The sequence below is a fragment of the Oryctolagus cuniculus genome, chromosome 9 (genome assembly GCF_051225735.1).
Source record: "Oryctolagus cuniculus isolate XC-2025 breed Fujian yellow rabbit chromosome 9, ASM5122573v1, whole genome shotgun sequence".
NCBI lineage: Eukaryota > Metazoa > Chordata > Mammalia > Lagomorpha > Leporidae > Oryctolagus > Oryctolagus cuniculus.
In genome coordinates, this window is record NC_142875.1 from 117,549,744 (window position 1) to 117,577,507 (window position 27,764).

General features: G+C 41.9%; 1 protein-coding gene across 3 annotated transcripts in view; it reads left to right on the plus strand.

Moving 5' to 3' along the window:
- The window catches only part of LOC149124737 (uncharacterized), a 309,955-nt gene that overhangs the window by 72,716 nt on the left and 209,475 nt on the right, over positions 1 to 27,764 (plus strand). For all 3 annotated transcript variants that reach the window (XR_016213002.1, XR_016213001.1, XM_089303907.1), the window contains one exon: positions 5,964 to 6,072. Coding sequence is in view for 1 of the 3 variants with exons in the window: in XM_089303907.1 (XP_089160033.1) it covers positions 5,964 to 6,072 (109 nt within the window). In the remaining 2 variants the exon portion in view is untranslated. The remainder of the gene's footprint in view (positions 1 to 5,963; positions 6,073 to 27,764) is intronic.

The window sequence follows — 27,764 nt, forward strand, 5'->3', positions numbered from 1 at the left end:
ATTGGGATCCCCGATGCAGCCATCTTAAGTGTCGCCCTGAGTCTGTGCTAAGTGCCTACCCCTCTCCTTTGTTTCACCACTAACATGCTGTTTTTCCCTTGAGTCAGAAACTGGACTTTGGGGCTGGCACTGTGGTACAGTGGGTTAACGCCCTGCCCTGAAGCGCTGGATATAGGCGCTGGTTCGGGCTCCCGCTGCTCCACTTCTGATTGAGCTCTCTGCTGTGGCCTGGGAAAGCAGTAGAAGATGGCCCACGTCCTTGGGCCCCTGCACCTGTGTTGGAGACCCAGAGGAGGCTCCTGGCTTCAGATTGGTGTAGCTCCGGCTGTTGCAGCCAACTGGGGAGTGAACTCTTGGATGGAAGACCTCTCTCTCTGCCTCTGCCTCTCCTCTCTCTGTGTCACTCTGACTTTCAAATAAATAAATATTTAACAAATGTCCAGTTTGTTTCTTTTTTTTTTAATCTTATCAGCTATAAAATGAGAAGGTTGGATTTTTTGTTTTGACTTGACAATTATTTCTACTTGAAAGAAATGATAAGGAACCTCAATGTAGTCCAATAAATAACATGGCTGGGGGAGTGCACATTCAGCAGTGGGCCAGTGGAGTTCTCTCTACTTGGTCAGTTTCTACATCTGAGTGTGTGCTTGTTCTGTTCTAAGGGACTTAGAAGGAGCTGTAGTTCTTTGGTCTGGTCGGTGATACTAATGTGCTCTCTGTAAGATAGGTTATATACAAAATAGATCTTGAGGAAAGAATGGACTATGTAGAAATGTTGTTCCTAACAGAGCATCTTGATGGGAGAAACATAAGCCATGGGTCTTGTGTGGTCTGGTAAATGAGGCAGTTTAGGTTTTCTGTTTGAAGAAAGGGAGAAGAAGTTTCCATGTGGAGGGGAGAGAACACAAAAGCAGGACCCCAGTGGACCCCAGTCTTGCACACTTCCAAGGAATATGAAGAAGTTCTGTGTGGTGCCAAAATATATCCTGAACATTTAACTGATCAGGGGCTGGTATGTGGGTGAGACACTGGCATCCCATGTTGGAGTTTGGTTCCATCCCAGACCCCAGCTAATGTGCCTGGGAAGGTAGAGGAAGATGGCACTACTACTTAGGCCCATGCCACCCATGTGGGAGACCAGGATGGAGCCCCTGGCCCAGCCCTGGTGATTGTGGCCATATGGGGAACAAACGAGTGGATAAAGATCTCTGTAACACCCCATCTACCCTGCCTTCTATCTCGTTGTCTATCCCTCATTGTTGGTCAGCCTTTCAAACAAATACATCTTAAAGTGAATCTAGAAAAATAAATGGATTTCTGTTAAAATAGCTACAAATGAATGCTTATAACCAAAAAGTCACTGAAGCTGTCTCTCAGACTGAATTTAAATATAGATGAGACCACATGGAATGAATTTCTATAACTTCTATTAGAAAGGAAACATTTAAATTTCATAGCAGTTTATATTGAAGTAGTTATGGCAATTAAAGAATTCCCTTAGTAGGGAACATGCATTCATGTTTGTAATATCTTAAGATACATCACTATAAAATGGACATACATGGGTGTGTATTTGGCACACAAATTATGATACTCCTTGAGACTCACATGCTCATATTGGAGTGCCTGGATTCAAATTTTGACTCAACTTCCTATTGGAGTTTCCTGCATATTTACATCCCGGAAGGCAGCCGGTGATGGTTTAAGTACTTGGGTTCTTGAGTTCCTGCCATCCATGTAGGAAAAGTGGGTGGAGTTCTGGGCTCCTGGCTCCGCCTTTGATGTTGAAGGCATTTGGGGAATGAATCACCTAATGGAAGATACTCTGTTTCTGCCTTGCAAATAAAAATGTATCTTACAAAAAAAAATTGGGATTCATATCCCCATTCTTGGTATTGGTCAACCCAGCTCATCTACTAAGCTTATGATAGATAGCACTGTTCACGAGGCAACTGTTTATATAATTGGAAGCATGATGTTTTAGAAGAACTTGAGCTAGATTTTAAGCCTAAAACTTAGCAACAAAATTCAGTGATAAAACAAATATTTTGGAAAAAATAGAATGATCTAAGGAATGAGGGAGATAAAATGAAAATGCTGTATATTCTCTAAAGGGATAGATTTTTCAACTGCAAAGGAACAAGATAAAAACTACAACCTTCAATTCCTACATGCAGTCTTGTTCTGAGAAATGAAACTAATCTAATGTTCTGTTCAGAATGTTAACCCATTACTGTTTCGCCTTAAGGAATTTAATAGAATTCATTTGCGTAAGTGTGGATTCTGGAAAAATAGATTTTGAAATGATTCTATTCATTTGAAGGACAGCAGGAGATGAAAGATCTTTGACGTGCTGGGTCACCCCCTAATTGTCTGCAATAGGTAGTGCTGCATCAGGCCGGAGCTAGGAGCTCCATCTGGGGCTCTTGCTTGAGTGACAAGGACCCAAGTGTCTCCCAAAGTGCACATTAGCAGGAAAGTGGATTGCAAACAGAGGTGGGCATCAAAGCCAGGCGCTCTAATAGGGATGAATGTATCTTGAAATGAAATCTACATAAGATGTTTAGCAGGGTCTGGTGCTTATCTGCACTATGTGTCAATGTGTCCTCCTTCACCCCCCCTCCTCCCTCCCCCCCAAGTACAGAAAAACCTTACCCTGAGTCTGTTAGCATTTATGCACTTGGTAGTGGTTCCTAATGGTCCTGCTTTCTGCAAAACATCACATTAACTTGAACACAGTGAGCTAGCTTCCCAAGGGCTGGGTGACATAACTATTAACAATGACTTTGGAGGCCATTGTTAACAAGTTAAAACATCTTTTAATGCCTTGAGTTTTGGGGGTAACCAGGGGTGTTTTGAAAGAAACCAACCATTAGATGTCGCTTTATTCTCACTGCTTCTGGGAACTATGACCTGGGTTTGAGCTTTTTGGTTTGCTTTTTCCTAAGTCTATAAATAGTTTCTATGTCAAAGCTAAACGGGAAGTTTAATTTTAGATTAGTAGATAACAGACAACACTCAACTCCTTGGAATGATTTAGTTTTGTGCCTGTTAGAAATTGGCCTGACTCAGTGTCCCTAGTTGACTAAATTTGGAAATGTGTTTGTCTTCCTTTCTTGCTGAAGTGAGCTCAGCACTTTCGGTACAAGAGATACTTGACTTGGGTATACCTTTATTTAGGTCACAGGTCATTGGTTTTTACTTACTAATGAGTGAGTGTTGAAGCTGTTTTCTGGTACCTGTTTGGAGTTGCTCTATCTAGAAGAACCTCTGTGGTCTGGCTTCTACTACCAAGATTGGTTAGGAATAAGCCCCGTCCTTACCTCTTTTTTAGCTTCTGTAACACATTGTTAATTTTTTTCCCACATGAATTAATCTTGGGAATGTAGAGATTTTCACTCTTAGGCATTGTAAACATTAATAACACTGTGTTGGAATTATTTTTTCTTATTGCATTGAACTTTGCCTTTTTTTTTTTTTTTAAGATTTATTTATTTGAAAGGCAGAGTTAGAGGAAGAGAGAGAGGTCTTCCATCCACTGGATGATTGAACAAATGGCCACAGCAGCCAGAGCTAGGCCTGAAGTTTGTTCCCAGGTTCTCATGGGGGTACCAGGGCCCAAGGATTTGGGCCATCTTGTAGAGCTTTCCCAGGCCGTAGCAGAGAGCTGGATTGGAAATGGAGCAGCCAGGACTTGAACCGGCATCCATATGGGTGCTGGTACTGCAGGCAGTGGCTTGACCCATTATGCCACAGTGCTGACCCCATGCATTATATTCTTAACAACCCTGGAAATGTGGACTCCTACTGAATGCAAGGTGCTCATATATTGAGTGTGCCTTCAGTAAGTATTCACTGATTAAATAACAAAGTGATAGTGTAGAAAATTATATGGTAGTGTACTTGTTACCTACTACATAGCCAGCATTTTCTGTCTTTTGCTACCATGGAACTAATCTTCAGAGACTGGTTTTAAAATATTAAATTACAGGGGCCAGTAGCTGTGGCATAGTGGGTAAAGCCGCCGCCTGCAGTGCTGGCCTCCCATATGGGCTCTGGGTTGAGTTCCGGCTGTTCCTTTTCCAATTTGCTCTGTGCTATGACCTGGGAAAGTGGTGGAGGATGGCCCAAGTCCTTGGGCCCTTGCACCCATGTGTGAGACCCAGAAGACGCTCCTGGCTTTGGATTGGTGCAGCTCCAGCCATTGTGGCCATCTGGGGAGTCAACCATTGGGTGGAAGACCATTCTCTCTCTGCCTCTGCTTTTCTCTCTATGTAGCTCTGACTTTCAAATAAATAAAATCTTTAAAAAATCACTAAATCATAGTTTAGATGTCATAAAGTTGACAGTAACTTCCTTTAGCTAGAGGTACAATTTATGCTGCACTACTTTGAATTAGATTATGTCTATTGTCTGGCCATTTCATTTAGTGCAGTTATAGTGGCATCCCTCCCTCCCCCAAGGAGTTGCTTATTAATTGAGTTCTATAGAAGTTGATAAACATAGTCTTAGGAAAGGTGAGTAACTACACATTCAAGTGAGACTTTCACTGTTTTATTCTACCCCTGTTCTGTGGCAGGGAGACATGGTCTGGTGACAGTGCTGGTTTTATTCACCAGAGAGAAATAGTCTTGCTTAGGAAGTCTCAGAACTTCATTACAAATACTTCAGTAAAACTTGAGTGCAGAAAAAACATTACATAATTTAATTCTTCCCCTCTAGAACTCAGTGAATGGCCTTCTTAGATCTCTGATGCTGCTATATATCATTGATAAAGCCTCAGATGAGGTGCTGCGTGTTAGATAAAGTCTGTGGCGTGGGCGTGTTCTGTGACATGGCCCTGGTGCTTGGCCTGGGGTTGACCTAACTCCAGTTGTAATGCAAATGATGCTTGGTTTTGGGTATTTTGTATGATTATAGATGAAGTCAGGACTTCACAGAGGACTGTGGTTCTTCTGGCAGATTCTTAGCACCAGGCTTCCTCAGAACAGCAGCTTAGGGTGCAAATGAAGTGGGGAACAATTGTGAAGCAGAAGGTAGACTGGAAAGGAGATCTACAATCGGACTCCTTCTTAAAGTCATAGCTACCAACTATCTGAGTTCTGAGTTGATCCTATAATAAAATGCCTGAGACAAAGTGCTTGATAAAGGATGCAGGTGGCTTTCTCATAGATCGGGAGGCTGGGAGGTCCAAGGTGAAGGCTTGGTGCTTGGTGAGGGCTGTCACATTCTCATGGCGTCTTGACATGGCAGGAGGGGCAAAGGGGCCTGGCTAATTCTCTGCAGCACTAAGCCATTCATGAGGGCAGAGTCCTCTTGGTCATTGAATTGCTTCCTGAAGCCCCCAACTTCTAATACCCCCACAGTGGGCATTAAATTTCAACATGAATTTTGGATGGGACATAAATAAATCATTGCAACAGTATTTTTTTCCTTTTCGAACTGTAAAGTTTATCTCTCTCTGCCTTTTAAGTATAATAGTCAGATACCTTGATTGATCTGCCATTGGCCAGCTGATTTTGCTCCAGGCCCAATCCAGGAGCACAGAACACCACCCAGGGGTTTCATGTTAGTGGCAGAGGTCCAAGCACTTGGATCATCTTTGTCAGCATTCTGTAACGAGTGAGCAGGGAGGTGGTTTGGAAGCAGAGCAGCTGGGACTTGAATTTGGTCTTTGGTGGGAGATGCGTCACAACTGGTGACTTAATCGGCTGTATCACAGTGCCAGCCCCATATGTCTTTCTCACACGGGGTTCTTTCAGACTTAATTTGTTGGTCATAAGGTTTTGTTTCATGAGAAGAACGTAAATAGTCATGATGGCCAGTAACTTAAGGTCTGAGAACATGTCCAAAATTTACAAAGAAATCCCATTTAACAGATTAAAATTATACATGTCTGAAAGCAAAAACTGAGTAACGTTTTTCATTTTGTGAAGCTAACTTTTCATCTTGTCCTGTACTAGTTTGTTGGAGTTGCCATAACCAAGAGCCAAGCACTGGGTAAAGGAACAGTGGAGACTGCTTTTTTCAGAGCTCTGGAGGCTGCAAGTCTAAGACCAAGCTGTTGGCAAGGTTGGTTCCTCCTGAGTCCCCTCACCTTGGCTTGCAGGTGATTGGATGCCTTTACTTTGTGTGCTCATGTGGTCTTTTCTGTGTGCACAAACTCCCAATATCTCTTTATCCAAATTTCCACTATTTTTAAGATCAGTTATGTTGGATTAGGGCCAGAACTTAAGGCCTCATTTTAACTTGATTGCATCCTCAATGACTGTGTCCCCAGATACAATCAGATTTTTAGGTATTAGAGGTTACAGGTGCAGCACACAAACTTTGGAAGGGACATGATTTTGCAATTATGAATGATAATTAAAATTAAGTCTGTTCTGTATTGAGATGATTGTGTGTCACTAATATGTCAGGGAAAGTACAACCTCTCCAGCTCTTCCTACCTCTTCACTGTCAAGGGCTCTCCCTTATTCTTCCTTCCCAAGGTACTATCTGGATTCAGGAGGAGGCGTGGTATGGTGATGAGAGCAGTGCATTGGCTCTCTGGGCCCTTGTTGATTTCCTCTGGTCCCTCACCCTGCTTTGGTAACCCAGCATCCTGATTAGATCCTGATCTTGTTAGTTCTCTGATTTCTGCAAATAACATGGTCTATATCATTATCTGTGGAGGTGAGGTCTCTGCAGCTCTTAAGTTTTCTGCATATCACAGGCATTTTCCAGTAATTGGAAAAATCTTTGCCTGGAATGAAAACATTACTAGACATCGTTAATGCAAAACAAGGTATAGTTTACTGTATCTTGTTAATTTCTTTCATTGCTTTTGAACTGTATTACAGTTCTGCAAGTTATATAACAACTAATGATAAAAATGATTCTGGGCCACAGGAATGCAAAATAACTATCCAGTGGAATGTTACACTTTATTGCCTGTCAGCAGTTTCATTTTTACATTGATTAGTTAATTTATTGCAGAATTCATATTTCCATTCTCTTTGGAACCAGTTGAAACACCTAACTGGTTCTCTCCTTAATTAATGAGTTAAATACAATCGTGGACATGTGTTCAGTTTATATTTCATTGATTACACACATCAAAAAAATCACTCTGTAGCAAGTACATTGTTCTCAGAATGTTCATGTTCCCCATGGGAGAAAAAGACCTTGCTGTGTAAAGCTGAGGACAACTGTGTCCTCCATGTAATCACACATGGGGGCTGGGGAATTTTTTTAGGGTGGATGGTTGGTGGATTTCTGCCAGTCTATGGCCCAGGAGGGTAGTATATGGGTTCAGATTTCTTGGTTAGGGTGACCTGTTACCTGAGACCCCAATTTCTACCTTTCTGATGCTTTGTCCCACTTGTGTGTTACTTGAGTTATGATGTCTGCACATAGGAGCATTGCTTTGCAGTCAAAACCTGTATCCTCCTTGCCTTGTGTCTCAAATTAAAATTCTTTGTTCTAGCTTTAACATTGTTAACAAGAAAAATAATTTAGGCTTAAAAAAATTTTTTTAACTGAAAGTATTAATTCAGTTGCATTAAATAAAAATCTAAAACCTAAATGCTTCAAGTAACTCCTGTTGATTAAATGACTTTTGTTTGGTCTGCTTGGAGCATTTGTTGCAATATTACTGCAGGAGAAAATGCTATAGCAACCTCTAAATTAATACTTGACCTCATGTTGACTGCACATTCTGGGGAAAAACATGTCCTTAACACTTGGAATCTACCTTAATTCACTACAAAGGGCAGTCTAATGCCAACACTGTGTGTCTCTAGAGGTGGGGTGTGTGTGTGTGTGTTAGTGTTAAATAAGCTTCTGGTTTTTTCTAAACGTTTAAGCTGGCTGTGTTTTTATGCATTACATAAATTGATCTGTCTTTTTATTTTCATATGGTTTCATTTTTTGTTTTAATATACAAGACATTTCTTGCATTTGGAGCACTCCTTGCTAAGTCTACAGGATTGCTATTGGTTGTTTTTACAGAGAACATATGGTGAACTTTACATTATATATCTATTTTGGCTCACTTCAATATTTTGTCCTTTAATTTATCCAGACCTAACAATTTCTGGCTTCCAGGCATTCCTCTTTGAATATATTTACTTAATCTTTTCTTATAGCATCAACCGACTGTGTTGGAGAGGGGTGGTGGAGTGAGAAATCATTTTCCACAAAGAACCAGTGATTTCTTAATAAAACATTAGTGGGGCCTGGCATGCCTGTGGTGCCAGAATTCCATATGGGTGCTGATTCCATATCCTGGCTTCTGTTCTTCTGATCCAGCTCTCTGCTTATGGCCTGGGAAAGCTGTGGAAGATAGCCCAAGTGCTTGGGCTGCTGCAACCACATGGGAGACCTGGAAGAAGCTCCTGGCTTCAGTTTGGCCCAGCTCTGGCCATTTGGGGAATGAACCAGCAGGTGGAAGACCTCTCTCTATCTCTCCCCTTCTATCTAACTCTGCTTCTCAATACATAAATCTTAAACAAAAAAATACATTGGTCAGACTGGCAGAAGCTATGTTGAATTATAGACTCTGGGTTGTTGTCTAGGACGACTTCCTTGGAAACACTCAGACTGCATTTAATCCCATCTGTTGCACAAGAAGACATTATTAACAGGTTATGAAACCTCAGCATTTTTCACATATAGCTAGATTCATGGATGCTGAATCCATGAATGTTGAGACTAAAAGTGATCTGTACTTCATACTTATAATACTATGGAATAAATTTTTTATGACTTAGATTAATTGCAATAACAGCTACAGAATGGAATGTGCCCCAAGTATTGGTCTGCATGTTCTTTTATGTATTACTTGTATTTCATAATAGCTATATTGATGTGTGTTGTACTGTGTGTCATTTTGAAGGTATGGAGCCTGGGTCACAGGTTTGGAAACTACCCCAAGGTCACAGTTTTAAAATGTAACTGGGGTTTGTTTTGAAGAGGGATTTAAGATTCAAATGTGGAAATGACTGTTGTGAAGGGAGAAGTATTTTTGTGTAGTAATTTAGGAGGAGGAGCCAGGCCACACCACATGGCAAAGTACCAGGTTTGGTCAGAAGGCACAAAGAACAGGAAGGAATCAGGGGCAGGAGTCTTTATCTTTATGAGTATACAGAAAGGAACAAAGCAGGGTAAAAAGGTTGAATGATTCAGACAGGATGGAGAGATTGGTGTGTGTGTGTATATGTGTGTGTGTGTGTGTGTGTGAGAACATGGACCAAAATGATTATGAAGCAATATTGTCCCCTGGAGTATAAGAGTCAGACTGAGGCGATGGCTTGGAGTGTGTTCTCTGGGTTGTTTGGTTTGTTTTTGAAAGGTGCACCTTCAGGGGAATGATCTGCTGTCTCTAAGAATTGGCAAGCTCTTGGAGGGGCCATTTTGGCTCTTGGCATGAATCTCCGCATTTCGGAATACCAAGTAAGTGATGGATCAAGTGCTTGGATCATAGACAACTATGTTGGAGACCTGGATGGCGTTCAGGTCTCTTGAATGGTTTGAGACTCAGCTGCTCCACTTTGCAAACAAATTCTTGCTAATGCATTTGGGAAGGAAGATGATAGCTCAATGCTTGGGCCCCTGCTACCTATGTGGGAGACAATGATGTAGTTCCTGGCTCCTGGCTGCAGCCTGGTCCAGCCAGGATATTGGAGCCCTTTATAGAGTAAACTAGAAGATGAAAGAGCTGTCTCTTTCATTAATTCTATCTTTGAAATCTTGAAATGATCATCTCGACAAGCATTTCAGTGCAAAATGTAATGAGGCAGTTTTAAAAGACCTTTTAAAAAATTTTAGCTGATTTTGTAAACATCTTATTTGGAAGGCAGAGATGGAGAGAGAATCATGTTTTGGGGTACGGAGCGGGGAAGAGAGAATCCATCTGCTGGTTCGCTCCCCAAATGGCTGCAATGGCCAGAGATGAGCCAGGCCAAAGCCAGGAGCTTCATCTGGGTTTTCTGCATGGGTGGTATGGGCCCAAGCACCTGGGCCATCTTCCCCTGCTTTCCCATGTACATTAGCAGGGAGCTGTATTTGAAGTGAAGCAGCCAGGGCTTGAACTGATGCCCATATAGGATCTGATGCTACAAATGGCTGCTTAATCCACATAGCAACAGTCTTGGCCTCTTTGGCTGGCTTTTTAGCTAGAGTTTTTGAACAGTTGTGCTTTTGTCAGTTCTGTGCATGATATTGTATGGGAAAAATGTTCTAATGAATGTCCCAGTTTGTGAAACGAGGTAATAAGACCATGAATAGATGACAACCTAGGATAATGCAGATTAAAAATTTGATGTGCATTTAGGTAAAGGACTTGGAATGGTTTTAAGATGAAGGTAATCCGATTACTTTCATATCTCTGAGCCTTTCTAATTTTAAAATATGGCAATAATATCGCCTAGAGTTTTTTAGGACATAAGTAAAATGTTTGTAAAATCATCAGCAGAGTGTAGCCTTGTCGTTATGAATGATGAGTTAGTAATGAAGAGGCGGGTGCTAAGAACAACAACTAAGGGTAAACCGCGTGTCTGCACTTGCATGGCATAGGTCCATTCAAAAGCTGCTCTTGGACCTTTTCTGCTCCACTGCCTGGCACCTGCAGTTCTGTCATCCTTGTCTGCACCCTGCCCTACTGTTCTCTGTGCTGTCTGGTGATGCCACCTGCTGCAGAAGAGCTCTGCCCGTGGTCTCATTCCCCAGTCTCTTGGTGTCTTCATTCCACAGAACATGCCCCTTTGCTGATCTGTTGTAGTTTTCAAGTGTTAATAGAAGTTGCCTCTAACACACTCTGGCATGTTCTTAATTAAGTACCCACCTTCCCCTGGATCATAAGCTCCTTGACTGTGGAGACTCTGGGCCTGGATTTGGTTGTGGGAATTGGGAAGAAGGGATGAATCTGGGAGATGTCATGAAACATAGTATGATGTGGGGTCAAAAGGAGGACAGAGCTAGATTTTTCTCTCTGCAGTCTATGGCCTCATATCACCCATGACTGGGAAACTTAGATCTCTGGACCTAAGTTTTCTCAGATCCAAAATGAGGGTTAAAATGTCCTCTGAGGTTGATTGTGTGAAATAATGGATTGATGGCTGATAGTATCTAACATTTAATATATTATTCAGTATAAATTAGTTTAAACCTATTTTGAGGGAACTTTTCTTATAGATTCTGTGCACAGTTGATGTAAATGATTGTGTTAGCGCACTTGAGGCATGGGGTAGGATTGGAGTGACAGATGTACTAGCACATAATGTTCCAGGAAACCGATCAGGGGAGAGAACTTAAATTTGGGAGGATTGTGGTGCCACAGGTGCTGAGATAAGAGCAGGTAGTGAAACTTGGCTTGGTGAGAGGGGAGGAGGGAACTGAAAGGGAAAGAGTAGGGTTAGAATAGGAGGGTCTTTTCTGTTGTTAAGCCCTATACAGTACACACAAATAAGGATTTCCAGGACCACTTGGAAAGTGTTATGTGATTCATTTTTTGGTAAGAGGCAGGCAGATGGAGAAGGGGAGTTAGAATTTCCCACCTACTGTTTAATGTGCTAAATGCCATGGCTGGGGGCAGGGGATGAGGTCTGGAGCAAGGTGCCAAGAGCACAATCTCTCATAGGTGGCAGGAACTGATTACTTGAGCTACCTCCACTGCCTCCAGGATCCAGCAGGAAGCTGGAGCCAGGAGCCAAAGCAGGGAATCCAACTCAGGTACTGCAAATCGAGATGAGGCTTTTTATTTTTTAAAATTTTAAATATTTACTTACTTGAAAGAGGGAGAGGGAGAGAGAGAGAGATATCTTTAATCTGCTAGTTCACTCCGCAGATGGCTGCAATGGCTACAGCTCTGCTGATCTGAGGCCAGAAGACATCAGTTTTTTCCCCATCTCCCACGTGGGTGCAGGGGCCCAAGGACTTGGGTCATTTCCCACTACTTTCCCAGGTGCATTAGGGAGCTGGATCAGAAGTAGAGCAGTCAGAGCTCAAACCTGCATCCATATGGGATGCTGGCACTATAGGTAGTGGTTTTTTTTTAATTAATTTTTTAAGGAAAAATGTACAGCTTCAGGAATATATAGTTATTCTTCCCACCATACCCCTTTCCCACTCACACTCCCACCCCTATTCTTCCTCCCTCTCTCCTTCCCAGTCCCATTAAGTTTCATTTTCAGTTAACTTTGTACACAGAAGACCAACTCTTTAGTAAAGATTTCAGCAGTTTGCACATACATGTGTTCACACACACAAAACTGTTGGAGCATCACATTTAACTTTGAATACAACTCATTGAGGACAGAGGTCCTGCAAGAGAAGTTAGTGCACAGTGATTATTGTTGTTAGTTTAACAATTAATACTCTGATGTATGACTTGAGTGAATACCCAAAGCTCTTGACATGAGCTGCCTAGGCTATGAAAGTCTTTTGAATCCACAAACTCCATCAATATTTAGACAAGGCCATAAGCAAAGTAAAAATTCTCTCCTCCCTTTAGAGAAAAGTACCTCCTTTTTTCGTTGACCACTTCTTTCCACTGGGGTCTTATCCACTGAAGTCCTTCATGTAGCACATTTTTTTTTTTTGCTACAGTGTCTTGTCTTTTCATGCCTGAAATGGTCTCATAGGCTTTTCAGCCAGACCAGGAAGCCTTTAGGGTTGATTCTGAGATCAGAGTGTTACTTAAAGCGATTGTCATCCTATGAGTCCTCTGTGTGGACTGCTTCCTATGTTGGAACATTATTGCCTTTTTAATTCCATCTACTATAATTACTCCACACTTGATCCTATTTATATGGTCATTTTAACACTTAATCCTATCCATATGTTCACTGTAATACTTAATATCACTTTAACAATTAAGGTCACATTTTTATCACTCAGCATAATGGGATTTGGGGTCCCATGACAAGTTTTAAACCGTACCCTTAGAAGTTAGTCTTTAGGAATGTATGCAAAACTATACAGCTTTAGAGTTATAAACTTCCTTCTCCCTCTTATTCCCAGTCCTATTTCTTACTGAGATCTATCCTCAATTGACTTTATACACAAATGATTAACTCTATGTTAAGAGTTCAACAAATTGTATGAAGAGAAAAAACAAGGGAAAGCGAAAACCATGTAGCTTGGTACATCAGAAGGGTCTTGAACTCCATGAAATTAAAATCAGTTTTGCATTGTGAAAAACGTGAGATCAACCTTGCTAAAAATGTTAATTATGCAATATGTTAAACTATGATGTGTGTAAAGTCTTCACCCTTCCATCTTGCCCAAGTGAAGCTTATACCCACTGAATACCAGCTCTCCATTTCTCTCTTCTCAGCTCCTAGTAATGACCATTGTATTTGTTTGTTAAACTTGATTTTTTATTTTTATTTTTTATTTTATTTTTTGACAGGCAGAGTTAGAGAGAGAGAGAGAGAGAGACAGAGAAAGGTCTTTCTTTTTTCCATTGGTTCACCCCCCCTAAATGGCTGCTATGGCTGGCACGCTGTGGCCAGCGTGCTGCTCCGATTCGAAGCCAGGAAACAGGTGCCTCTTCCTGGTCTCCCATGTGGGTGCAGGGCCCAAGCACTTAGGCCATCCTGCACTGCTTTCCTGGGCCACAGCAGAGAGCTGAACTGGAAGAGGAGCAACCGGGACAGAATCTGGCGCCCCAACTGGGACTAGAACCTGGGGTGCTGGCGCTGCAGGGGGAAGACTAGCCAAGTGAGCCGTGGCGCCAGCCAAGCTAGACTATTTTAGGTTCCTCATAAATGGAATTGTGCAGTATTTGTCCTCCTGTAGCTGGTGTATTGCATTTACATTGATGACCTGTCTAATGTAAAACACTAAAGGAATTTATTCCTAGAATTAACAGAAGTATGTGATCCAGCAAAACCACTTCTGGGTATTTACAGAAAACAATCAGGATCTGAAGATATGAGGATCTGGAAGAAACTTGGACTCTGTTCATTTCTGTATTCCTCACAGTGAAGAGGTTGAAGTAATCTTAGGACCTAAAAAAAACCTAACAATCTAAATCACTCAATGAATGGACAAAGAATATTTTGTAGCTGCCTACGGTGGAATATTATTCAGGCAGAAAAGAGAGAAGTCCTGTCATGCACCACAGCTTGGATTATGGCTGTACTTCAAGGAAGAATCTGGGGAAACATTGTCTCCAGTTTTCTTAAATTTCCAAAAGGATCTAAGATGCAAGCAGCAGGAAATTGCCATGTATTAGGCAGATGTAACGTTGAACAAACTTGAGATAAATTTGCCTTTTGCCCTTGTGTGATTACAATGCTGAAGGGAGTGTGCCTGCCCTGTTTGTGTAGCGTCTTTGTAGTTAGTCAATCCAGATCGCCCTTTCCAGTAGGGCTCTGTTGGCTGTAACTCATATGAACTTGTCCCATCTTTTATTTTTTTTTTTCTTGAGCACTAATCTTTCTCAGGGTAATGAAAATGAACTGATCTTAGATGGAATGGCTTACCTTTCTCAGGTGTGAATTTTCCTACAGGTAATTGTGCTTTAGTCAGTTTAGGTCATTGCAAAGTAGGGGTTTGGGCACAAGGACAAGTTGGAGTGGTGGAAGATTGGTGAAGCTTTTCTCAGTTCTTCATTATGGCACGTGTACCTTTACTATGTGCAAGACAGTTCAACCCACTGAGAAGAAACCCACGAGGAAGCATCTTTTTTTTTTTTTTGTCGTTTAGCTATTTTATTTTATTTTTTTTATCTTTTATTTAATGAATATAAATTTCCAAAGTACGACTCATGGGTTACAATGGCTTTCCCCCCCATACCGTCCCTCCCACCCACAACCCTCCCCTTTCCCACTCCCTCTCCCCTTCCATTCACATCAAGATTCATTTTCGATTATCTTAATATACAGAAGATCAGCTTAGTATACCTTAAGTAAGGATTTCAACAGTTTGTTCCCACACAGAAACATAAAGTGAAAAATAATAGATGATTTTTTTTAAATGATGATGAAATCAGATCAGACCTATTGTCATGTTTAATCCCAGTGAGAGTCAAGTTGGGAATTGATAATTTCTTTTTTTTTTTTTTTTTTTTTTTTTTTTTTTTTTTTTTACAGAAGATCAGTTTAGTGTACATTAAGTAAAGATTTCAATCGTTTGCACCCCCATAGAAACACAAAGTGAAATATACTGTTTGAGTACTCGTTATAGCATTAAGCCTCAGTGTACAGCACATTAAGGACAGAGATCCTACATGAGGAGTAAGTGCACAGTGACTCCTGTTGTTGACTTTACCAATTGACACTCCTGTTTATGGCATCAGTAATCTCCCTATGCACCAGTCATGAGTTTCCAAGGCTATGGAAGCCCCTTGAGTTCTCCGACTCTTATCTTGTTTAGACAAGGTCATAGTCAAAGTGGAGGTTCTCTCCTCCCTTCAGAGAAAGGCATCACGAGGAAGCATCTTTAACAATGCAATCTAAAATAGTTTTCTGCACTTAAGAAAGTGTCCTTAAAATTCATACTTTTTTTGTCATTAATATAATAGCCTGTTTGAGGACCAAAGTTTGAATTGTTCAGGGTGAAAGGTTCTGTTGGTTTTTCCTGTGTAGGACCCTGTGGCAGAGGTTTCCGTCACATGATGGAAGAATAAATCTTGGGTGAAAGCTTAACCTTTCAGTTTTTCCTAAACACTGAGAACGCCTCTCATGGACCTATTTATTTCCATGGCAGTTCTCTAGTAACGTTATGGCAAAGTTCTGGTAGTGGGGAAGAAATTCCAAGTTTGCTTGACTTGTAGCTCCTATTTCCCTGTTAGTATTTTTTTTTAAAGGGATATCTTTTATTGATAGTAAAGCTCATATAACTTACATCATGAGGGCTACTCATATACATACATATATACATAGTTCCTTTGGGAACCTTGAGTATTTTCTACTCAGAATGTTTGAGCATATTCTGTGTATAATTGATTTTTGGAATATAAGTCACTTTCTGATTTGGAGACCTTAGGCCAGTTGTTACAGGCTTCTCTTTAAGATTCCCTATGAAGGGACTTGTAGAAATGGTGCTCCCCATTCCAGCTTGTTTTCTTACGTTTTTTCTTACAATTTTTTCTTACATAACAGGAATGACATTTAAATATTTCTCGAATGTTGTTGGCATAATTAGCTTTGTCAAAGAACCATATGGTTTACGCAAACACAAAGATAATCTGGTAACATTGACATATGTAAGCTTAATTTAAAAAGCCTGTGAAAATAGTCAAAAGCAGATGGGAGAGTTACCATGGAAATCACTGACACTTACAGAAAGGAAAATGTTACTTGAGGGCCATTGTCATTTCCAAAGGAAAAGTCATACTAGAAGGTTCTCTGGCCCTGACCCCAACTCAGCTGCCAGAAGTATAAGTAGTTGCTGGCATGCAAATACATTCTTGAAACATTTCCCTGTAATTTTATAATGCTTTCATTGCACTCTGAATATATTGCAGGTATGAACATTTTCATGGATAAAGATTTTTTAGTAGGAAGGACTTAAGCATTAATGTGTTAATTGTTTTCTCTACTTGAAAAGCAAAAGGCAGAGTGAAGGGTTGGAGGTTGAGGTGAAGAGGGTTGGGGAGAGAGACCGAGACACCAAGCTAGGGCTGGATCAGGCTGGAGCCAGGAGCCTGGAACTCCATATGGGCCTCCCACCTGAGTGTCAGGGTTCCCAAGTGCTTGAGCCATCACTTGCCACCTCCCAGGTTGCACATGAGCAGAAAGCTGGATCAGAAGTGGAGCAGGTGGGGTTCAGCGCACACTCTGATACGGGATGTGGATGTCCCAAGTAATGACCCAACCTGTTGGAAAAGAAAGTTCATCTCATTCATCACTATCTTAAATTTGAAATATTCTTTTCCTTTTTTGTGAGAAATAAGTTGTAACTTGCTGTTTTATCTTCTCTGTAGACACGGAACAGCAGGAGAGTTTGAGATTATGTGGTCTTTTGAAGAAACATGACTCAAAATTGCATTTATGGATTAATTCTGTTAACCAGGTGCTTAAGTCTGTAGTTATAAAAATAGTTTAAAATTGCTTAGTTCAGATTCTTGATCAGAAATTAGAATGGTTAAGCACTGCTCTTTACTGTAGATTAGCCATAGAGAAAGTTAAAGTAGGAAGTCATTTGCACTGCTCGTGCTACACCAGTGGTTATTTATCGCTTGTTTTTGTTTGTCAGCATGCCCTTTGGAAATGTCAATAACTGCAATATAATTCTTCTAAGGCAATATTACTTCCTGTGGTTCTGATGGAACAGACAGATCAAAAGTAGGAAGGAATTAGACTTGGGGCTGGGGGGATTTGGAGCAACATAACATTTAATAAGCGGTGGAATTGAATTAATGCTGGTCTTGAACTTGAAAATGGTATACCAAGAATAAACAGATTATTTCTACTGTATATTGGAGTTATATTTCATACTAACTTGTTTGCAAAATACTAAAATTAGAATGGGAGTTCTTAGATCAAAGTATAACCATGATAAACTTTTGAAAGACTGCAGATGGATTAACATTAAAAAAATTTCTTGAGCTTAAAATTTGGATGATCACCTTTCTACAGTTGTGTTATGGTTACCAGTGCAATTCCAAAATGGAAAATGAATTTCTGAGACCTGATGAAGTATGGTCTCGTCAGCTTTAGAACTGCTTATGAAAAGAAAGAAACCTAGAGGTGACAGAATGCCAGAAAAGGCAAAGCTGGAATGGGAATTTCAGTCCGAAGTGGTGCAGTACAATCTGGAGAATTGGCCTTAGGAAGGGTGCAGGTGGAGACATCTGTCCTTGGTGAGTGTGCAGTGGATTCTTGATAATCCTCAGTTGCTGCAGGCAGAGAAAAATTGGTATGTTTCTTTGAATTACTTTGGAAATTAAAGGCCTATTACAGTAAGACATGAGTACTTGAAAAAGTCCATGGGAAACTGAATCATGAGACATTTATTTTGCTGGAAAATTGAAAACCATGTGCGTGAAGAGTCTTCAAAAACTGATGGTAAATATGCATTATGAAAACTATGCATTGGTTAATTTTCTTGGACCAAGATAAATGTATCTTTCCATTTTGCATTAACTGTGTGAAGTTTCTGTGCGCAAACAGAAATGCATACAAAGCACAACACATAGCCAAATTAATAACAGCTAAGTGAAGTTACTTGTACTCAGAACAAGAGAAAGACCATGGAAAGATGAGAGCCCACTCCAGTATAACGTTGTTTATTACAGTCTAAAATATAACTGCCACCATGACTTGGAAGCCATCAATAGCTTGACCTAGTTTAAATTGATATAAATGTAACACAAACAATATATGTTGATCTGTTAGATGAACATGATGAGATTTATTCCTATTGTGGGTACCCATTTTTAGTTCATTGAGTACTGTATTATCTGTTAAAGACGTCTGCAAATTTTTTGGTGAACATTAAAAATGCTGCTTTGAATATGCTCCCTGTATCTTTTCAGGGTACAAGGAGACATACTTATTGGTGTAAATACATAGGAATAGAATTTCTGATGAATATGGTAATCTTTACTAGTACAAATCATTGAATAGTTTGTCCAAGATAGTTTTATGTGAATTCCACTTAGTCCACATTCTTAACTCTTGGTATTATCATTGATATTTTTAACCTTAATGGCAAATGGTAGTGGTAACCTGTACTGGTTTGAGTACAGAAGTTGAGTGTCTTTAGATGTGCTTATTGATCCTTTGGGTATTCTTTGGCAAAGTGCCTATTTTTTGCGCAGTTTTCCTACTGGGCTGGCTGTTCTTTGTTATGATTTTTGTTCTACTATATTGTAGATCTGAGAGTTGTATCAGATGGTTGCAAGGACCTTCCATGGTGAGGCTTAACTTTTCAATTTTTTAATTGATGTCTTGGAACAGATGCTGTCATTAATACAACTGAACAGTTTTTTTTATTGTGTTGAAGAAAACTTTGCCCATCTAAAGGTTGTAAGAATACTCTTTTATTCTAAAAGTTAATATTGTTAGAGCATTCACAATGCATCTAGAACTGATGTTTGCATATGATGTGAGGTGGAGGTTCAAGGCTCATATATATATATTTTTTTTTTGAATTATTTTATGTATTTGAAAGAGTTACAGAGAGAGGTAGAGCCAGAGAGAAGTCTTCCATTCTGCTGGTTCAATCCCCAAATGACCGCAATGGCCAGAGCTCTGCTGATCATGAGTCAGGAGCTTCTTCTGGGTCTCCCGTGCAGGGGCCCAAGCACTTGGACCATGTTCTACTGCTTTTCCAGGCCACAGCAGAGAGCTGGATTGGAAAAGGAGCAGCTGAGACTTGAACTGGAACCAATATGGAATGCTGGTGCTGTAGGCTGGGGCTTTAACCCACTGTGCCACAGCACTGGCCCCAGGGCTCATATTTTTCAGACAGGTAGTTATCCAACTGACCTAGCAGTACCACTTAAACTCATCACTTCACTAATTGTTTCTTTTAAATTTTTTTGTCAAGTGGACTATTAGTTTTCATTGAGAATGTCTATCATTTTCCCTAATTACTACAGCTTCATAAGAACTCTTCATAGATAGAAAGCAAAGACCTCCAGTTTTATTGAAGATTGCTTTTAGTATTCTTACTACTACTACATAAATGGTTGAAGCAGCTTGTCTCAATCCTTAAAAAATTGAAATTGAGCTGACATTTCACTGGACTTGCATTAAATCCATAAATCAATTTGATAGGCGTTGATAATTTTACAACTTTGAGACTTGTGGTCCATGAAAATAATCTCTCATTCCCAGTAGCATTTCAAAATTTTACAAAATGTTATTTATCACTCATTAGATTTATTTATAAATCTGATTCTTTTTAAATGCTATTTTTTCCAAAGATTTATTTATTTGAAAGGCGTAGTTACAGAAAGGCAGGAGGGGAGAGAGTCAGTCAGTCTTCCATTCACTGGTTCGCCCCCAGATGGCAGCAATGGCTGGAGCTGGGCCAATCTGAAGCCAGGAGCCAGGAGCTTCCTCTGGGTCTCCGACATGGGTGCAGGGGCCCAAGGGCTTGGGCCATCTTCCACTGTTTTCCCAGGCCATAGCAGAGAGCTGGATCAGAAGTGGAGCAGCCGGGACTTGGACCGGCGCCCATGTGTGATGCCGCTCTGCAGGTGGTGGCTTGAGAAGCTATATCACAGCTCTGGCTCCTGGTGTAATTATTAATAGGCACTTGGGGTGCCCACGCCTACACGGGAGTGTTTGGGTTGAAGTCCTGATTTAGCTCTGGATTCCAGCTTTCTCTAGTGCTCTAGTAGGAGGCAGGTAATGGCTCAAGTAGTGTGGCTCTGCTGCCCATGTGGGAGACCTCCATTGAGTTCCTGCATCTTGGCTTCAAGCTGGCCCAGGCTTGGACACACTGGGCATTGGAAGAGTGAATGAGCAGGCAGTAGTTATCTTTCTGTCCCTTTCAAGTAAAACAAAAGTGGCCGGTGCTGTGGCTTAGCAGGTGAGACCACCACCTGCAGGGTCAGCATCCATGGTAGATCAACAGTATTTTTGTTCGTTTTTTTTTTTTTTTTTTTTTTAATTTGAAAGGCAGAGGGGCCGGTGCTGTGGTGCAGTGGATAAAGCAGTTGCCTACAGTGCTGGCATCCCGTATGGGCACCAGTTGGAGACCCGGATGTTCCACTTCTGATCCAGCTCTCTTCTATGGCCTGGGAAAGCAGTAGAAGACGACCCAAGTCCATGGGCCCCTGCACCGACATGGGAGACCTGGAAGAAGCTCCTGGCTTCAGATTGGCACAGCTCCAGCCGTTGTGGCCAACTAGAGAGTGAGCCAGCGGATGGAAGACCTCTCTCTGTCTCTTTTTCTCTGCCTCTCCTCTCTCTGTGGAACTCTGACTTTCAAATAAGTAGATAAATCTTAAAAATTTTTTTGAAAAAAAGGGAAGGTTTCTTAGCTCCTTTTTAGAGTCCTGGATATACCATTATGGAGATTGGATTATGTATTTCAAAAAGATAGTTGTAGTTAATTCCTCACACAAAGGTAGGCATTGTCACTTGTGTAAGTTGAAATTAATTTTAACGAATGTACTGTTGTGAACAGTTAAGGGATGTGTTACAGGGAATGTAGATTACTTGAAAGTTCAGCCCTGTGGAGGTGAAAATCAGTTAATTATTTTTAGTTTGTGAATGACATAATGTCTCATAGGAAGTGTCCGTCTTTTTTTGCTAACCATGGCAGTAGGTGGTGCTGGCCCGGTCCCTGAGTGACATGTCACCTGACTGCTTGCTTAGCCTATGACTGTGGAGTAGCGATAGATTTCTTCTCATACTTCCTTTGAAGAAAACCTGTCGTTAATTAAAAATTTGCAGACAAAATGAGAAAGTGTTAAAAATAAAAGTCATCCAGATACTTTTGCTAATGTTTTCAAGATTAACTGACAGAAGTGTGCTTTCTCTTGTCTGTCACTCTGGGGACTGCTTCAGTAAGGAAAGGGGGAGTTGAGAGGTGTAAACGCTTTGCTTGTGTTCAGGAGAGGGAAGTATGACCCTCTTAATGCCCCTCTAAGCTTCAGTCTTGAGTTCATCCGGTTGTAAAATGGGAATACAGAGTTTGCATTATAAAATTGTAGGAAGAATTAGGTAATACATGTGAAGCATGTGTCAAAGTAAATGACAAGTTAGGGATCATTACTGGGGTCAAGGTTTGTGATGTGTAAAAGTCAGAGGGTTAAGAAAATGACTGCCCTGTTGTTGCTTATGTGTTGGATAAGATAGCGCAGAGAAAATCAAACCATGGGGGACTATAGGACTGGGGTCATGACTTTGTGGGTGGGTATAGAGCCTCTTGAATTGGGTCTTACAGTGTCATGGTGATACCCCACATTTACCAGTCAAGGAACATGGGGTTCAGAGCAATTGTGAAAGGTTCAATATCATAAGCTGGGACTAGAACACGGTTGAAGGGTATGATTCCAAGTGTACTGTCCAGTATCCTCACGATAGCCCCAGTCACTTCCCCTGACTGTATGTGAGCTCCGTAGGTCTCTGAGAACCCCTATCTGGTTTAGAGATGCCAAGATAGGTTTATGAGACCAGCAGAGCGTGTGAGATGCTGTCAGGTCAGGCATGTTAGGGTGAAGAGCGACTTCTGTGACCCTGAGAAACGGTGGTGAGGACTCTGGCTGCAGTCCTCTCTGACAGGGTTAGGAGGTGTGCTTGTGCCGAGAAGTGGGACCTGTTCTGCCTTTCCAAAAAAGAAACTTAGGGAGAAACACATGAATTAATTTCAAGTCTTATAAACAAAATCACAAATTGTGTTAGGGCAATTTATATTCCTAAGTCAAATCTGTATACATGAGGAGGTCCCAGAGTGCTGGTGAAGGGATTAGAAATAACAACACATGTATGTTCACATTTGATTTTAGTGCTGAATCGTTCCATAAACATCAAGTGCTTCAAATGCAAAGAGGAGAGGAATGTGTGTGGTATGCTTTTTTCTTGTCAAAGGTTTATTTTATTTACTTGAGGGACACAGGGAAGTCTTCGACCCACTGGTTCACTCTCCAAATTGTGGCAATGGCCAGAGCTGAGTCAGTTCAGAGGCAGGAGCCAGGAGCTTCCTCTGGGTCTCCCTTATAGGTGTAAAGGCCAAGTGCTTGGGCCATCGTCTACTGCTTTCCCAGGTGCATTAGCAGGAAGCTGATTGGAAGTGGAGCAGGCGAGACTTGAACTGGCACCCATATGGGATACTGAGGCTTTAACCTGCTGCACCACAGCATGGCCTGAGGCTTTAACCTGCTACACCACAGCACTGCCCCCTGTGTGTTTTTTCTTTTATAATTTAAAAACTGTTGCTTCTCCAGTCAGAAGATACTGTGTTTACTTCTTGCCATCTTTCCTCTAGTGAAAGCAGATAAAGTGGATACTGTGAAGTGCACCTAGCTGCCCCTTTAGGACTCCAGAGCTTACTTTCCCATTGGCTGTTATGAAGAAATCCACCTTGCCAAGGTCACGACCCCTTACCTGAGGTAGTGTGCATCCAAGGACAGGTAGACACTTGGTAGAAAGACCCAACCCTCTGATATGAGCTGACTACAACTCAGAAGAGCTTTTCTAGTCCTGGAGGTGCCTGTGAGTCAGCTGAGGTCTGTCCGGAAGGTGTGTCTGCCCTGTTTCTGTCTCTGCCCAATAATACTTCATTTCTTCACTCCATAGTTAGCAGTCACTCGACAGTAACTTCCTGACTTCTTACTCTAAGTATGTTTCCCATAGAATCTAGCCCGCAGCAGTGAGTAATTGAGATACAGGGTTCTCTTGAAGTCATAAGTAGTGTACCCAGAAGATGAAAAAACTAATATTGAAGTAATGATTGTGAATTGTAGATTATTAAAGAGATACTATAGATTTAGGGATTAATTAGACCAGAATAGACCAGAAGTTCTTTTTTTTTTTTTTTTTTTTTTTTTTTTTTTTACAGGCAGAGTGGACAGTGAGAGAGAGAGAGAGACAGAGAAAAAGGTCTTCCTTTGCCGTTGGTTCACCCTCCAATGGCCGCCCTGGCCAGTGTGCTGTGGCCGGCGCACTGTGCTGATCTGATGGCAGGAGCCAGGTCTCCCATGGGGTGCAGGGCCCAAGCACTTGGGCCATCCTCCGCTGCACTCCCGGGCCACAGCAGAGAGCTGGCCTGGAAGAGGGGCAACTGGGACAGAATCTGGCGCCCCGACCGGGACTAGAACCCGGGGTGCCAGCGCCGCAAGGCGGAGGATTAGCCTAGTGAGCCGCGGCGCCGGCCTAGATTGAGGGATTAATTAGACCAGAAGTTCTTAAACTCCCATGTGTATCAGAATCTACTGAAGAGTTGTTAACTTTGATTTCATAAACTTTCCTCAGGACTTGTTGGATTATCTTTTTGGGGTAAAACCCAAGATTAAAAAATAATTTCTACTTAATTCTGATAAAATAAGCCTGTAGATATGCACTTAAAAATGGCAATTAACGCTGCGGCTCACTTGGCTAATCCTCCGCCTGATGCACTGGTACCCCGGGTTTTAGTCCCGGTCGGGGCGCCGGATTCTGTCCCAGTTGCTCCTCTTCCAGTCCAGCTCTCTGCTGTGGCCCAGGAGTGCAGTGGAGCATGGCCCAAGTACTTGGGCCCTGCACCCCATGGGCGACCAGGAGGAAGCACCTGGCTCCTGGCTTCAGATCGGCACAGCCCGCAGGCCGTAGCGGCCATTTGGGGGGTGAACCAACGGAAGGAAGACCTTTCTCTTTGTCTCTCTCTCTCACTGTCTAACTCTGCCTGTCAAAAAAAAAAAAAAAGCCATTAAAAAGTATTTATACATGAGAAAGAAGTGATAATCCCACATGCCTATGCCCTAATTTTTTACAGTAAGTATTTTTAATAACTGAAAATTAAGGTTCCACAGAGCACCAAGGCACATAGAAGTGTGGAGGTAGACATGCCTAATCACAAAACATTTCAGCAAACGTGAGCAGACTCCATGACCAGCACAGGGAAAAACTCGTACTAGAATTGCCCCTCAAATCTCAGATGCCTGAGGAAGTACTGGTGAGTCTTCTGTCATTTGAGGCTATTCAGGCAGAGTGTGGTTGGCCTGTTCCACAGTGGGGAGTTCTGAACAGAGAAGTGTACCAGAGTCCGGAAGAGTCTGTGACCCAAGAGGCAGATGGGGAATTCGAATCCTCAGAGAGGATAGAGAGGAATTGCAGTGGGATGTCCAAGGAGGGCCACAGAAAATTTTGATGGGGGATTTTTTTTTCTTCCCCCAGCAGATCAGTGTTGGATGAGTATAAGACTTTGGCTGTCGGGTTCAGTACCCCAGCTCAGTCTTCTGATCTCAGCTTTCTTCCTGTGTACATTCTGAACTGTAACAGAGAGGGCACAAGTAGTTAGGGCCCTGCCACCCATTTGGCAGATCAGACTGAGCTCCCAGCTTCAAGGTTCAGCCTGACCCAGCCTGACATAATACCGACTGTGACATAGCAGGTAAAGCTACCACATGTGATGCGGGCAATTCAAGATTTGGCTGCTCCATGTCTGACCTAGCTGCCTGCTAATGCACCTGGGAAAACAGCAGGAGATGGCCCAATTGTTTGGGCCCTGCACCCACATGGGAGACCTGGAGGAAGCTCCTGGCTCCTGCCTTGGGTCTGGCCCAGCCCTGGCCATTGCGACTATTGGGGAGTGAACCAGGAGATGGAAGATCTCACTGTGTCTTATGCTCTCTCTAACTCTAACTTTGCTTTTCAAATAAATAATGTCAATCTTTAAAAAAAAAAAGATATTAGTTTGGAGGTATTGTTATCCTAACAATATTTAATATTCCATTAAGAACATGAAAACAAAAAAGACTTTGGCTAGGTCTCTGATCTTTTTTTTTTTCCTCTTTTTTTTTTTTTTTTTTTGACAGGCAGAGTGGACAGTGAGAGAGAGACAGAGAAAGGTCTTCCTTTGCCGTTGGTTCACCCTCCAATGGCCGCCACGGCCAGCGCGCTGCGGCCGGCGCACCGCGCTGATCTGATGGCAGGAGCCAGGTGCTTCTCCTGGTCTCCCATGGGGTGCAGGGCCCAAGCACTTGGGCTATCCTCCACTGCACTCCTGGGCCACAGCAGAGAGCTGGCCTGGAAGAGGGGCAACCGGGACAGAATCTGGCGCCCCGACCGGGACTAGAACCTGGTGTGCCGGCACCGCAAGGTGGAGGATTAGCCTATTGAGCCGCGGCGCTGGCCTTTTTTTTTCCTCTTAATACAAAACCAAGCTGTGATACTTTTTTTTTTTCTTAATTAACTCTGGTTAATCTGAAATGGAAGGGATAATACAGGCAGGCTCTGTGTCTCACAGCACAAGTCGTCTCTCATGCCCTGCGCCCTGGATAGTTCACGCAGTCATATTCCTTATGGACTCTAATTGGGAGGACAGAGCTATTTTCCTTGATGATAATCAACTCTTTTTTCTTTCTCAAGGTGCACTCAGAACAAAAATAGGATTATATTATCTGCTACAACAACTAATACCTGTCACAGTGAGACAAATTTCAGTTAAATTGTTCGATGAATGGCATTCTTATTAATTTTTAATGCCTGTTTCCAGGCATTAAACCCTTGCTTACAAACATTTTAATAGCAAATTTATGTATGGAAAGAGGTGCTATCTACTCAACTAGTCCATGGTCGGTGCCAGAAAGCTGATGGTCTATCTGTATGTGGCCTAAAGTGTTGTCCTTAAAGGCACTGGTGTTCAAATTAGGTGAATACACATGAGAATTTTGCAAAAATCTTTTAGGAAGAGAAGCTGTGTGGGGACAACTGCATTATCAGGTGATTAAGGCTTTTTTTTTTTTTTTTACTAAAAGGAAATGCATTATAATCATTTAGGTTAGTGATCAGGAAATGGTGTGGTGTACTAGAAATAATAAAATTAATTCCAGAATTGCTATTCCATTAACTGGGAATTGGTATTCCCATTGAACAAATCTCTGTTCCCAGAGTATTTGAGTTTCTTCACCTATGAAATACTGGGATAGTTGATCTCAAGGATACTTAGAGTTGGAAACTGGAGTCTCATGTTATATGAGGATTTAGTTCATGACTCAAAAGCGAACTACGTTTTGGTTCTGCATGTGTATGAGAAGCCATGGATTCATTCTCTTAACCACTTGGGCAAATGATAGCTGTGCCATAGAATTACTGAGATTTCAAATGAAATAATTGTTTTTTTTTTTTTTTTTTTTTTTGGACAGGCAGAGTGGACAGTAAGAGAGAGAGAGAGAAAGGTCTTCCTTTGTCCGTTGGTTGACTCCCCAATGGCCACTGTGGCTGGCGTACCGCGCTGATCTGAAGCCAGGAGCCAGGTGCTTCTCCTGGTCTTCCATGGGGTGCAGGTCCCAAGCACTTGGGCCATCCTCCACTGCACTCCCTGGCCACAGCAGAGAGCTGGCCTGGAAGAGGGGCAACCGGGACAGAATCTGGTGCCCCGGCAGGGACTAGAACCCGGTGTGCCGGCGCCGCAGGTGGAGGATTAGCCTAGTGAGCCGCAGTGCTGGCTGAGATAATTGTTTTTTTGCACAGTGCCTACTTAGAGCATAGACAAAGTACAGTATATGTTAATTTTTTTGTTTTTTAAATGTTTATTTACTTGAAAGAGTTAGAGAAGGAGAGGCAGAGAGGGAGGGAGGGAGAGAGGGACAGGTCTTCCATCTGCTGGTTGACTCCCTGGTTGGCTGCAATGGCCAGAGCTGTGCCAATCCAAAGCCAGGGGCCAGGAATTCTTCTGAGTCTCCCACCTGGGTGCCAGGGACTCAAGGACTTGGGCCAACTTCTACTGCTTTCCCAGGCCATAGCGGAGAGCTGGATCGGAAATGAAGTTGCTGGGACTTGAACTGGGACCCATATGGGATGCTGACACTGCAGGCGGCAGCTTTACCTGCTGTGTCACAGCACCGGCCCCAGTGCATGTTAATTTTATACCCAGATTTTTACCAAGTATATTTAATTTTGTCAGCTTTACTATGAACTATGTTTTCTAGGCATAAACACTTAATGAACAGTTAAGTAAACACTTAACGAACAGTAGTTAATGACCACAGTAAAATTATAACAAGGATGTTCTTGTTCAAGATCTTAATCAAAATTGAGAGATGTGTAAGATGTGTTGCTGTTTATGTGTAAATAGAAACTGTTGCTTAAGAGTTTTTTGTAATGAAACAAAAAACCTTAGAAACATTCTACTAGCCAAACACAATGGACTTGAATATTTTTAGCATGCTGCTT